We start from the raw sequence: 13,452 nt of genomic DNA on the forward strand, positions 1-13,452 counted from the left end.
AATGAATTATTATTAATGATGAATGTATAAGTTTGAATATTAAATGTGTTTTACTAAACTTATTAATTAAATGCATTTTCTTTTTGTGTTAGCATAACTAAGGCCTGCAGAGCTTGCATTTTGCAGTCAGGTAAAAGTGTTTAAATATTTTTTTTTTTTCATAATGTGAAGTCTTCTTCCAGATTTCGTTTCCATGGGAAGCAAAGTCCTCTTGTGATGGATTTTCTTGTTTAAACGTGGAAAGATACATTCTTTTGTTTTTGAAAACATTACATTGCAGGAACATGGACTGAGATCGTAAACAGTTGACTCAAACCTGCTTGGAGACACACAGAAAGGTGAAGTTTTCATGAGAGACCTGTCAAGATATGTGATTATTTCAATTCAGAGTCATTTGATTACCCTCATTGGTTGACGCTTACTCAACGTGACATGAACTGATACCTTTGAAGAATCAAATTGATTTGTGTAATTTTGTAAATACAGATGAACATTCAAACTTTTGTCAGTCGTGAGGAGTCCTGAGCAGACCTTTGCAGCTTGTAGAGGTTGTCCTGATGCTTGCTGATTTGGATGTCTGATTGCTGATGAAGATTCCCTGAATGCTGAACCCCTTGGAGAGGTATCTTCTTCTCTCCCATTTGCCCCTGAAATGATTTTTTGTCCGAGATAAAAAAAAATCCAAATTATTTTGGTCCTTTTTGTGGTTTCTGTATTTTGCCTGCATGTGTTCTCCTCCCTACACATGTATTTCCTGATTTGGTCAGCTGTAGGATTGACCTGTACCCAGCCAAAGATTATTGACCCAGCTAAAATTTAAATAGACTAATGATGGTTAGCTGAGTAAAGTTTAATCTCAATTGCTCAGATTTTCTTATTGATGTTATGTCTTATTCTTCTTGAATGCTTAGTTTTATTGTTTGTTCGCCTGAATTTATATCAACACCTTGGGCAAAGCTTAGCGATTATGTATCTTTATAACTTGGTTTTGCACATAGTCTTCATGACTTTAAGCTGTAATATTTTTTTTAAACTTTATTCCTGATTGGAGTTTTCCTTCGTAGCCACATTGGTCATGGTGTCTAAATTGTTTGGGGTATTGTTGAAATTTTGTTGATAGTTTACCACACTACTTACTGACTCCAAAGATCCGTCGACCACAGTGAGCATTTGATTCCCTAGATGGATGAAAAATGCATCCTCAATACCATCAGAAAATGTGCTTAATTATGCTGCATCATTTGCATTTTCTTGCCACATAATTGAGCTCAACGTGCTGCATAATTTGGCCTTCTCCTGCCGCACAATTCCAGTGGCCCTGGATATGACGCATTCATCAGTCAACACGCTGCTTCCAACAAAGAGTAGAAAAAGAAAACTTTAAAAACAGTAGTACGGGACGCACAAACTGTGAAGGGGAAAAACAGTTCTTATTTTATTTAACACTGTCTCGAGACAAGGCAACATTTTGTAGATTAAGGTGTGATGTAATGCACAGAATAGCAGCAATGCTCACCATAAGTGAGAATGTAGAGTGGTTTTCCATTGGTGTCCATAGTGGTCAGACAGGGAGCTTTGGGAGAAATGGTCCCCCATCGCTGGAGAGCTGCTTCTAAGGAAGGTGGCCAATTTGTCACGACCCCCAGTTGTTCCCCACGCATGGCTAACATCTGGGCTCCTTCAGGCTTTGGTTGGTTAGGGTCAGGCTGTTGAACTGTGAAAACAAATAATAGGTTGTTGTGTTGGAAAATAATGTACATTAAAAATGTGTATTATTACTCTTCAAAGTAGTCTACCAGAACATTATATTTTAAATATCATGCTATAAGAATATCCCAGCCAACATGTTGAATACCGCAGTATCATGAACGTACAAATATATAGATAAGTACATATATACAAGGTATGTAGATGTGGAGTTAAAAAAAAGTAAATCTATATTCATCTACATAAAATCACTTTCACAATATTGTGATACTCGATATTTTAGCTTTGATATTTTTGTAGCCCAATGTTTTCCTAAATGATAGAAATACATTTTAAACTCTTCATGTATCTGTTTACAAAAGGTATCTTGCAAAAAACAAACCATGCACAGCAGGATTAACAGGCAACCCCAGTTATATCTATGCAACAGGTGCATCAAACAGTAAGAAACGACTGTCAGGCATTAATTTCCTTAAGTTGAGACCGATTCCATTTAGAATAATTTGTCCTGAAGGAAACGTCTCAACGGTCAGTATGTAAACTATATGTTTCCTTCAAACAACAAAGAGAATGAAGTCATCTTACGTCAAAGTATGTAATGTTACCCTACGGGGCGTTACAGAAGCCCCAGAGGTAGTGCGGGGGGGACATGAGGGCAGGCTTACCCATACGTGAGGGGGACCCTTCATCGTATATTGCAGGGGAGCTCCCCCTCACGTTTTGTTATGCCACTGGTTAACCTCACTCATAAATGTTTACATTTCGTACAAGACTGACTATGCTGTTCAGATATATCACACTGCCTGTGTGTGAAACAGTGAGCATGTTCTTACACTGAAGTAAAGCCTAGCTCTAGGCCGGTTTTCACTAACCAGGGGAGGGCCGGATTTGCATACACACTCACCGACTTATGTGGAAACGTTGCTTGCACAGGCTTCTGACTTTTATGAACTTTTCAAAGAGATCTAAGAGTACTCCTGAGAATCTGGAACAGTAGATCTGAGGCTAACTATGCATACGGAAATGTACGTCTCCATTTCCACACATGGAAATGCCACACTAATGTGCATTTCTTAATCACTTTTCTCCACGAGTTTGTCTGGATTAGTACATATTGTTTTTTTTATTTTTACAAGAAAATGTTCTTAATCTTGGAGAAACCCCCTTTCATCGCCACTAATGTTGGTGTTGATTCCTTTACTTACCAAAGCAGAGATGAATTTAGTGGTGCTACCTAACAGGAGTAAATCTCGGACCAATTTCATAATAGGAAAATCCTGAAACTATTGGTGAATATCCACAAATTTAAGAGTCCCTGGATGTACACCACTTTTTTCTGGTGAACTCAACAGTGAAGTGCTTACAAAACTGTGCCAAATTTGCTCAAACAGAAATTATACCATACTTGCATTAATGTGTGTGTGGTACGTGCCATTTATCACAGCAAAATTCCACCATTCATCATCCAAGATTTCGAAGTGTGATTTTATTCTGATAAATGCTGCTATTTGTCCTGTGTCACATCTGGAGAAGAAATAGCTTAGTGAATCTAACCAGTTAAATACAAACACATTGTGATGATTTATAATTCTTCAAGCAAAGCCTTTCCTATATTACCTAGCACTGTCATATTTAGGCTTGTCATGGATGTCCTCAAAAGCAAAAAAGAAAACTCCAAGCTTTAAGAAAGGATTTGACACCTCAGATGTCCTCCATATCCAAGAATGGATCCTTCACCACAGCACAATAATCAAACTCTTACTATCCAAATGGCCTTCATAAATGATCAGGGTCTTAATTTAGGTTAGTAGATTTTTTGCTGTTTGCATTCTCACTTAAATCAGGGCGATCACTGCCCTTGTGATCCTGAATTTGGACTACATAAGTGCACTCTTCCTTGGTACACACAAATACCTAATTTCAGGCTACTACGGACCAGGGAAACACTACACACCCTGCATAGCCTTTCAGTTGCAAGAAGAGTCTCCTTCTCAGTTATCTTCATCACCAATCCTTCAAGCAACAGGACTCTCGATCAAACCTAAAAAATTTAACAGAATAAAAAGCCCAATGTACAACGAACCTCTCCTAATGGCTAAACTTTCTCAGTTAAAACTGTAAAACTTTCAAACAATTCTCTTATAAGCTATCTTCACAATCACTAAGCTTCCTCCCCATAACTGGAGACACTTCACCTGAGCCATGTGGCCATCACGATATGCTTGGAGATATGTATTATGGAACAGCTGAAACCTAAGATGAGCGTGTCTCTCTCTAAGCAGACCCCAGAACTGCACCAGGATTGGAGCGCACATTTTATCCTCACACACACAGCCACATACAAACAGTGCCCAGAACTATCGCCTTCCTCCTCACTTTTAAGCTGACACCATGCGACAAACCCACTAACCTTTACACTTCTTCATATGCCTACAACTACGCCATTAAGATGCTACATTCCCACAATAATACAAATGGAGCACTTCCCCCGAAAGCCCTGAAACAGCTTCCTTTAACACGTGCACCACCAACCAAAGCATCAAACAACAAAGTGATGAAGAAATGTTTGAAATATTCTCAGGCACCTGCATTACTTAGAATCAGCGAGTAATGTTAACATCTGTATGGGAGTAGCGCAATTTGTTATCCCTAATTGGATATTTAAAAAAAAAACACAAAAGTAAGGAATACAAAACAGAAAAACCCGAACTTCACCTAAAAGCCGTAATACAACTACAATGAGCCAAAACATTAGATTCAAGAGGTATGGTGGTTTTCAGGGTTCAAAAACACATAGGATATGATTGAGAAGCTCGGGTTTGAGAATACACAGCAAAAAACAACAAGCATTTACAATGCAACGGGTCTCGCGTTTGCTCAAGTTAGAGCTGATCGCGTTGTAAACTCCTAACCCGACTTTTCACCTATCGGGCAAAAGTGCATTTATGTACATAACCCGAAAAAGTGAAATTAACTATGTAAAGCGCTCGACTTCTGCCAAGCGAGATCGTGCTCGTAAATTAGAGAAAAAGAAGTCCACGAGCCCGATGGAAAACAGCGAGCCTCGCATGTTTTCTGTACTTGGTTGCTGCGCTCGAGGAGGGCTAGCTACCGGAAAAGGCATGACGTATGCGTGCCTTCGACTAATCAAAGCAAGCAGATTTTATTAGGCAAGCCCACAAACCAATAAAAAACACTGACGTGAAGTTGACAGGGCTCCGAGCCCTTTTCTAAATACTAAAGCGTCTCGCTGCGATACGCATGCGCGAGCGCATGCAAAGCAGGCTCGACCCTAAAAAAGGAAAAGACCCTCATGAGAATCTACAGAGATAAGTAGGTTGCCTGGTGCCTAAGGCATTTCCAAACATTGAATGAACTATACACAGTGTAAACATTTGGCACTGCTACAATTATGCACAAAGTGTCTTACATTGTAATACATGGCTGAACCCATCACCAGGAAAAAGGGAAATAAAATACGGATTGTAAATAAAATGCAAATCAAATACTTACAGGAAGCAAGAGCTATTCACAAATTGCAGACAAATAAATTAGCTAGGTATCAAAATTAAGGAAAAGGGTGCTGAATTACCTTCTAACAACTCCTCAAAATCATCTACAAAAAACTCCCTTAATGGAGGCCGCTTCGGCCGCTTTAACGTATTGACCAATTGCTGAATTTTGGCCGACACTCTGCTACTCACTGGAACCCCTGTTGAGGAAAAAAAAATCAGAAATTAATGAAAAAATCATAAACAAATCTGCTCAGAATTGAACGAATGCTCGTCACAAGACATCAGTAGGCTTTTGTGTTTATATGCTGATCTCCATACAGGACAAGCATTCGGAGTTTAACAACGTCTTTGCATTGAAGAATTATAAAAAAATATTATTTCAAGATGCCCAACAACCAGGAAGCAGCCAAAGAGGTCCATCTCCACAGAGAAACACAGCACGAGAGAATGTTAAACATGCATCTTCAGAGAAAAGTGGATTTTTAGTTCTTTCAACAGATGCCTAAATTGATTCCTTTGTCAGTGATTCTGAGAGAAAGTTCACCGAGAGTAATTTTCATCAAAGGTTATTTAGCAAGTTATGAAATAATCAACAGGCATTCTAAAACTTTATGTTCGCATAAATCCCAACTACTAGGTTTTCACATATTCTGAATATTTCGTGTTTTTTTTTAATCTTGCAGTTTGCTTTTTCAGGAAAACTGTGACCTCAAGTTACTGTCGAAGAGACAATGACAAGTGAGTGGGAACTGTAAAAAGTGATGTGTGCCCCAGCCAAGAGCAATTTTCTCTTTGAACTAATCTCCAACGAATAACTCGCCTTCCTTTATGCCCTTGGGCACAACTGTCACGCAGATCACCAGAGTATCAACGCATTTAGTTTCATACACCAAGTTTCTGTGAAAATTACTAAGCATTCTATTGAGGACAAGTGCGCCCTCCCCCCCCCCCCCACCCGAGTAGGATTCTAGCTAATGTACTTAGAAATTAAAAATGTACTTTGTTGTCAATTACAGCATTTAAACAATACTTCAAGGATTTTCATTTTCTGTGACTTGTGAGTTGTTACACCAGGTGTTTAACCAGACACAGGTACACCAGATCCTTGTTAGATTTTCTGAATATCCACTCAAGATAGGTTCAACCAGAGGTACTCTAAATGGAAATCAGTTGAAATCCCTAAAATCTGTCTGGGATCTGGCCCTCCTTGACATAAGCTGATCTAGAGCATCTTGGTCAGCAGGTCATAAAACCGTAAGACATATGCTATGCCAATATGTTCAATAGATGAAGTACAGTGGCAGTTTTATTTTAATATCGAGAGACAGACATCAACTTTTAAACTTGAATAGCTTTTTATCTAAATGTATTTAAATTAAATCCTAAAAAGGAATATGTTAATGCATTTTCAATAAACCAGAAGAATATCAATTTCACTGCCAGGCTCGGTGCAGGAAGGCAAGCCACCACCTATACTTACCAAAGAGAGTACAGCCGCTGTGTTTTAGATTAAGAAAGTTTAGCTTTCCTAGCAACGACTGGTCTAGATCAGCAAGGACATGGATCTCCACCCTTTTGGAAAATTTACAAATATGACTGTGGTGCTATGTGAGATTGCTTATTTTGTGACACACTGCCTTTCAGTAACTTGTCCAGAATATATGTTGACCACTCTATGGCAAGCCATATTCACGACCAACACTTCACAGTGTAACATAGCAAGAAACACAGATGCAAAGTAAACCGGCCTTACTGGAAATAATTAAAATAAATAAATAAGTGAATACAACCAATGAAACCGGGCCCAAAGTTTATCTAAAAAAAATTCAGATTACCAACCAAAGGTAAATCGCAGTACAGACTCACAGAAAACAAACTTTGCGCTGGTTTACAGCTATGGCAAGTGTGTATTGCTTTTGTGATCAGAATCACAATTTCTGTCTACATTTCCTACTAGTACTCATAACTAGCACCCTGGAAGCAGGCAGTCCAGTTGGCTCATTAAATAAAATTATTGTGATTTAATTGTTCTCCCTGAACTGGAAATAAATATACAGTGGTTGATATTGCCCTGTCCTTACGGTGGTGAAAGACTCATTGTAGGAGGGAAATCTTAGACTGCGACAAAGAACGATGCTTAAGTAATAAATATATTGTCAGCAAGTAATTTGAACATTGCCTCTTTATGAAAGCACTGCATCACTTCTTCTAAAGTGTTCTCATTTTGGCCTGCAGACCCATAGTTACACAACCTTGAGGCGCACATGAAACAATCCGACACTTAAGTACCTTGCCAGCTTTTAATGTTTTTGATTTAATTATATCCTCTACATAGCTTTAAGCACGGATTTAGAAAGAGTGCGACCTTGAAATCCACGATTTGATATTGCTTAACTAAATCAAGAATAGCTGTAGCATATTCACCCCTGGAGGACATCTCCAACCAGACTGACTCAGCTAGTGTGTTTACTGGCACAAAACAAAAGAGCTCACATAATTATGCCTGATCAAAATAGAGACTTTGCGACCACTAATCTTAAAGATGGCAAAGTCAGTGCCAAGAACCCAATATCGATGGCCAATTTTTATTACACTAAAAGTGAACAATAAATCTGCGATTCACTATTAGTGTAATACAAAAAATGGAGTCCCAGGAACTGGAACGGGTCTTTCATTGGCAGATGAGATAAGTGAAAAAATGTTTGAAATAGATGTTGTTTGCGAGCCTGCAGGCGAGTGTGTTTGTGATACAGAGCATGCGTGAGTGCGCTTTTGAGTGAAAGTAAGCAAGTGAGAAGCACTCAGAGGTAGCGCATGTTAGCAAGTAGGATGCGTCAGTGAGTGAGAATACATAAGAATGAGGGAGCAAGAGTAAAAATGACTACAAGTGAGCGAGAGTTGGTGACAGTGAATAAAAGTTAGTGTGAAGGAGTTTTACAGCATGAGTGAAAATTAATGACTGAGTGTAAACTGAGTATGAGTGCGAGAAAGTTATTGGAAGCAAATGTGTTTTAGAATAAGACTGAATGCGAATGAGTGAGAACGAGTGAGTCTGTGAAAATAAGTGAGAGTGAGGGAAAATGAAGGTGTATGAGTGAGAGCAAGTGAAAGCGAGTAAGTATGAGTGGGAGTACAAATGAGTGAGATAGTGCAAATGAATAAGGGTGAGTGTAAATAAGAGTGAATGCAAGACTGAGTGAGAATCAATGAGTGCAAGAAACTGTGACTGAATATCAGTGAGAAAATGCATGAGCAAATGTAGGCATGGATAAGAATGAGGTGGTATGAGTGCAAGCCTGCTGTTGGTCCCGGCACACTGAAGGTCATTCTTGGCTTATAGCAGCATACATGGTAACCTACTGGCTCTGGATATTGCAGGCAATTATTGGCATGACAGATACATGTGACAAAATAATAACATCTGGCACACTAGACATATTTCTAGGCATAATGGACACCAGTAGTCAAATATTGGAAAAGGCACTCTATAGGTAATTCTAGACATATGGGGTACCCATGGAAAAATGCTGACACTGGAGGAAGTTCGAGTCATAAGGAAGGACGAACGGGGCATATGGAGGGGTGGGGGTGCAACCATGACTAAATGCTGACTGTGACATACTAAAGGTAATTTTTTGACATAAGGGCCACCCCTTGATAGGTGGACAGCACTTTTGATGGCTAATTATGTCACAGGCATATTGTATCTAATTATTGCATATGAGACACCCAAGTCATACGAGTGGCCAGCTATGACAAAAAGCTGGCCCTGCAATAATGAAGCAAATATTTAACTGGGTTAACTCCTGAGGAGCATCAGGTTTCATTGGCTTGGCTCATTATGAAAGGACTGAATTTTCATGATGTCCTTTTAGGACCTATGATGTTTCATCACAATTATGTGAGAATTATATGTTGTATCACAATTATGTGGGAATTATGCTTTAAAGTGCACTATTTGACCCCGTTTTTAGGGTCGAGCACAAAGCATTCAGTCCCTGGTGTAATCTCTTTGTGGGCTTTTAACCACACCCACGTGAAGCCCACTGCGAGCGGACTTCTGTTTCCTTTTGTGTGTCTGTTTTGCGCTCATGGTGGCCGTCGGCTCGCTTATTTGAAACTGTTTTAATTTTAATTTTCACTTTATGTGGCAAGAAAAGTTCGGCTGGGAGTTTATAATGCTAATAGCTTCAACTCGACCAAACGAGAGACCCACTGCATTGCAAATGCTTGTTTAAAAAATATTCGGGGGGGGGGGGCGGCGGCGGGGGAGGAGAACCCGCTCCAAACTCCCTAGAAAAGGTCTGGTTTAATCGTTAATTGCAAATAAGCACAAGTGTCGAGCTCCCCCAATTTCAAACGTCATGTCAGCACCCTAAAGTATCTGATATTTAAAATCGACATTTGTCCGTGTTGTGGTGTTAAACTAATATTTCAATGACAATTATCTTGATATCATTAGGGTTAAAGTATTGGGACATCACTTTCTGGGAAAATTCGGGGTCATATGATGTCACTTTCTATGATGTCATTACAATCAAAGTGTGTGTGATGTCACCTCATCTATCTCTGGTATTTTATGGATCGGCGCATGTGCTGGTGCTCCACTTTCATAGTGCAGTACGCCCTAATCCAAGCCTGACCAGGCTCTGCGGGAGAGCTTGAAACAGTCTAAACTAATTTCTCAATAGTCTGCACTCGAAGATATCATGGACTTTTATAACTGCTTTAATAAAGACTTGAGCACCGCATAACACCGTAAATAATACCTTTACAGTAAATGCTTTTAAAACGACTACAACAGAACAATCACCAAATCATGTATTAAAACGTCTTAGCTCATGACAATTAAATTAACAGTTTGCTCCCAGGACGGGGAGATAACATTTCACTGACATTGGAGAGAAAACGCAAATCCGAAGTACAGAGTCTGAATATCCCTCACTATTTTTACTGCCTATGCAACTACCTGAGATTACCACCACCTCAACCCAACAACCTGGCACTGGTTTTCAGAATGCTCTTCTTGAGATGATGTACACTGTTATATCAGGTCAACGAGTCCAAGAGGGGTTGTTATCTAAAGGGAATGTCATAAATATGAAATATAGAAAATGATCAAATTTAGGGTGTATGAGAGAAATGAAAGTTATACATGTTTAAAACTATGAAGAAACAAGACGGTCAGAGAATGTTGTTTGGGTACATGTTTGACAAAGATTCAAGAGAGTGGGGGGCATAATTCACCCTTGTTTGAGTTCTTTACCACTTATCCATTAAAGAGCCCAAAGTGACCAGTCTGTATTCTGACCAGGCATCCACATTGCATGGCTTGCATTGGTGTCAACAAACGTGGGCCTATACCATTTAATTCAACTTATTTCAAAGACAACTCCTAACCACCCGTTCAAAGTCCACAAAACAGTGCTCTCTACTACGTGATCAGGAGAGAAGTTACAATTGTATGTCTCCACAAGATTAATTTCTTGCGACTTTAAATCCCAGGATTGAATCGATCGTCCAAGGTACGCTTTCAGTAGTTTTGCTTCTTCTCTTTGACATAAGTGTAATGCAAGTCATAGAAGCTGCATCGTTTGCACACCAACATGGCACTAAGTGAGACAGGAATTATACAACTGAACTAAAAAATATCCACCAGCAAGCGGATAAGAACACTTCATGCCAGAGTCGTAATCACATTAAAGGAGAGAGCTCCCTCCACCCAAACAGTGAGAAATGGTGGATGTTCATTAGCTACTCCTAGTGATAAATATCAATTTCAGTCCAAAAACAAATTTTAGTAATATGACCCACAAAGTAAAATACTGCTATAGGCTGCACCCTGTTTGAATTATGACCTCCAGATTTCTAATGTAGTAGGTATTTGTAAACTAGCTTATCTCCACGTTTTCCCTTTTAATGTTTCTCCTCTTCTCTCGTCCCTTGATGGGGCCCTCTTACAAGCTCTAGACCAGGTGGTCCCCAAACTTTTCTGTAATAATGTAATAAGAGCTACTTATTTTCAATGAAAATCATCCCAAACTACTAATATTGACAGTGTTCTAATGATGAGGACATCAGACACGGTTACACTTTTCACCAAATATCAGCTTATAAGTTTTGAAAATATACACATTTTTGTTCAAATACACTCTTCAATATTGTAAACATTTGTTAACTCATCTAAGCAAAAACTTCTAATGTATTCAACTGGACGTCACAAAGGAGAGCTACTTACAGGTAGCCGGAGAGCTACCAGTAGCTCACGAGCTACTCAGTGTAGAAGCCTGTTCTAGACGCTGATTTTCCTTGCATTGTGCTCACATATTTGAAATGCATAAATCTGATGGATTCCGTACGGCACCACATCTAGCTACTTGCTTCCACTGTAATGACATGGAATTCATTTACTACCCAAAACTGTACTCAATGGGGCATTTGGACTTCCAAAAAACAGTAGAATGACTTACCACGTATAAAGTACAGAATGTGATGACTTCCTCTGCAAAAAGGTTGGCCAACGTTCTGGTCACTACATAGACAGCAGTTCGGGAGCGTAATTTGTACAGCACAAAAAAGCGCACTAGTAGCAATACAACATGCTACACGAAGCCAGATATACCATCAAAATACTTAATGAAACTGTTTTGGTTTCGCAGCATTATCAGCCACCAACCTACACAAAACAAAACATCTAGCTAAAAGACTGGATGACCGCTATAAAGGTCACCGATATTTAGAGTTCCTTGCAGACTCAAGGCTCATACAAGTCCTCTTGACTGGCGCCACGCCCTGTCACATCAGTGTAAACGGTGACTGTTGGTGTTGCGGGTATTTTTGGAAATCTCGCTTTGCATCGACGACATAGGATTATGGAGACCCGGTTCATAACAAGGTTGTGTCACGCCTCTGCAAAGTAACAGTCAATTAAGCATGAGGTGAATCTTTCCGTGCTGAAGGGTCTCTGAAACACCGACGCCTGGAAAGTATCCTCCTCAGATCTTAAAATACTCAAGACGTCTCCAAAACCCTTTTTGTTTCGAAAAGCTGGTGAGTTTCCCTTTCTACTCATGTTCCTTAAGCAACCGATGATCTTTTATCTTTCTCCCATGACCCTCCCTCTAGATTCCTACACTCTCCTCTTTCCTACCTACTGCACAATTACATTCTTGTCTTACCAGACACACGAGTGGTTTATTCATAGCACAAAGTGATGTTTAAACAATTAAATAATTTAAGCGGCACTAAGTGCAACTTTGCTGTTCTACACATATAGGTTATGCACTCTAATACAAACAGCCATGCATAATAGATATTCCCCTCTCTGTGCATAATAAGAACGTCACCCTGTTTTTACAATCGCTGCATACATTTCAGTTAATATTGGGCGTTGCTATAAGACCAGAATTGCTTATAATCCTAATAATTATAAAAACCGGTGTGGCCTGAACGCACTTGAAGTAATACACCTATAGATCTTTTAAAACTTTTTGACACAGCCCAGATTTTAGGATTTGGATGTGTAACCATCCATATCCAGGTGCCTCATCGGAGCTATAGGAGGACAGGGGATTGGGGCCTAATGGCAATAACAGGAATGCACGCCTTACTGTAGTTTTAGAAAACTTGACAGTATGGGCCACATGATGGCACTAATTGTACATGTCACGACTGAAAGAAGCTGAACATAAAAGTTACTAAGGAGAGCACTGAGAATGTTCACTACTGAGTCTTGAGATGTATTGTGAACATGAATGCCAATTCTGGGGAGTTGGAACTGCAGCTCCACCCCCTCCCCCCCCCCCCTAAGTCTCCAGGCTCAGGCCTGTTTACTTTCTGTTATTTCCACAAGTGTCCATGGCCTATCTATTCAGAAGCAGATATGAGGCTACTCAGCCGCTGACCGTGAGGTAAAGGGTGAAACCCTGGGACGTCATCAGAAGTTTGAGGGCACACAATTTATTTTACGCGACCTCTGTCACTTCGGTAAATCAACGGCCATTATTTCGAGAAAGAAATATAGTAACCCATTTCTAGAACCCATGCAAATAAAGATGTACAACACATCAACTTTTTCTGGCCTACCCGGAGAAATGTATTTTTTATGCATAAAATTTAAAAAGCAAACAGATCTAGAGAACAGCATAAGCAGCCTAGAGGAAGGCTAGGCAACAGGATTTGGTGCACGTACATGCAACTAGAAATTACAAGAAGCAACAGTTTTCATTAC

General features: G+C 39.6%; 1 protein-coding gene across 8 annotated transcripts in view; it reads right to left on the minus strand.

Moving 5' to 3' along the window:
- Window positions 1-13,452, minus strand: part of DIP2C (disco interacting protein 2 homolog C) — a 1,002,241-nt gene that overhangs the window by 424,721 nt on the left and 564,068 nt on the right. For all 8 annotated transcript variants that reach the window (XM_069211176.1, XM_069211178.1, XM_069211177.1 and 5 more), the window contains 2 exons: window positions 5,300-5,419; window positions 1,517-1,714 (listed from right to left, as the gene is read on the minus strand). In XM_069211176.1, coding sequence (XP_069067277.1) covers window positions 1,517-1,714; window positions 5,300-5,419 — 318 coding nt within the window. The remainder of the gene's footprint in view (window positions 1-1,516; window positions 1,715-5,299; window positions 5,420-13,452) is intronic.

The sequence above is a fragment of the Pleurodeles waltl genome, chromosome 10, assembly GCF_031143425.1.
Source record: "Pleurodeles waltl isolate 20211129_DDA chromosome 10, aPleWal1.hap1.20221129, whole genome shotgun sequence".
In the NCBI taxonomy this organism is placed as follows: domain Eukaryota; kingdom Metazoa; phylum Chordata; class Amphibia; order Caudata; family Salamandridae; genus Pleurodeles; species Pleurodeles waltl.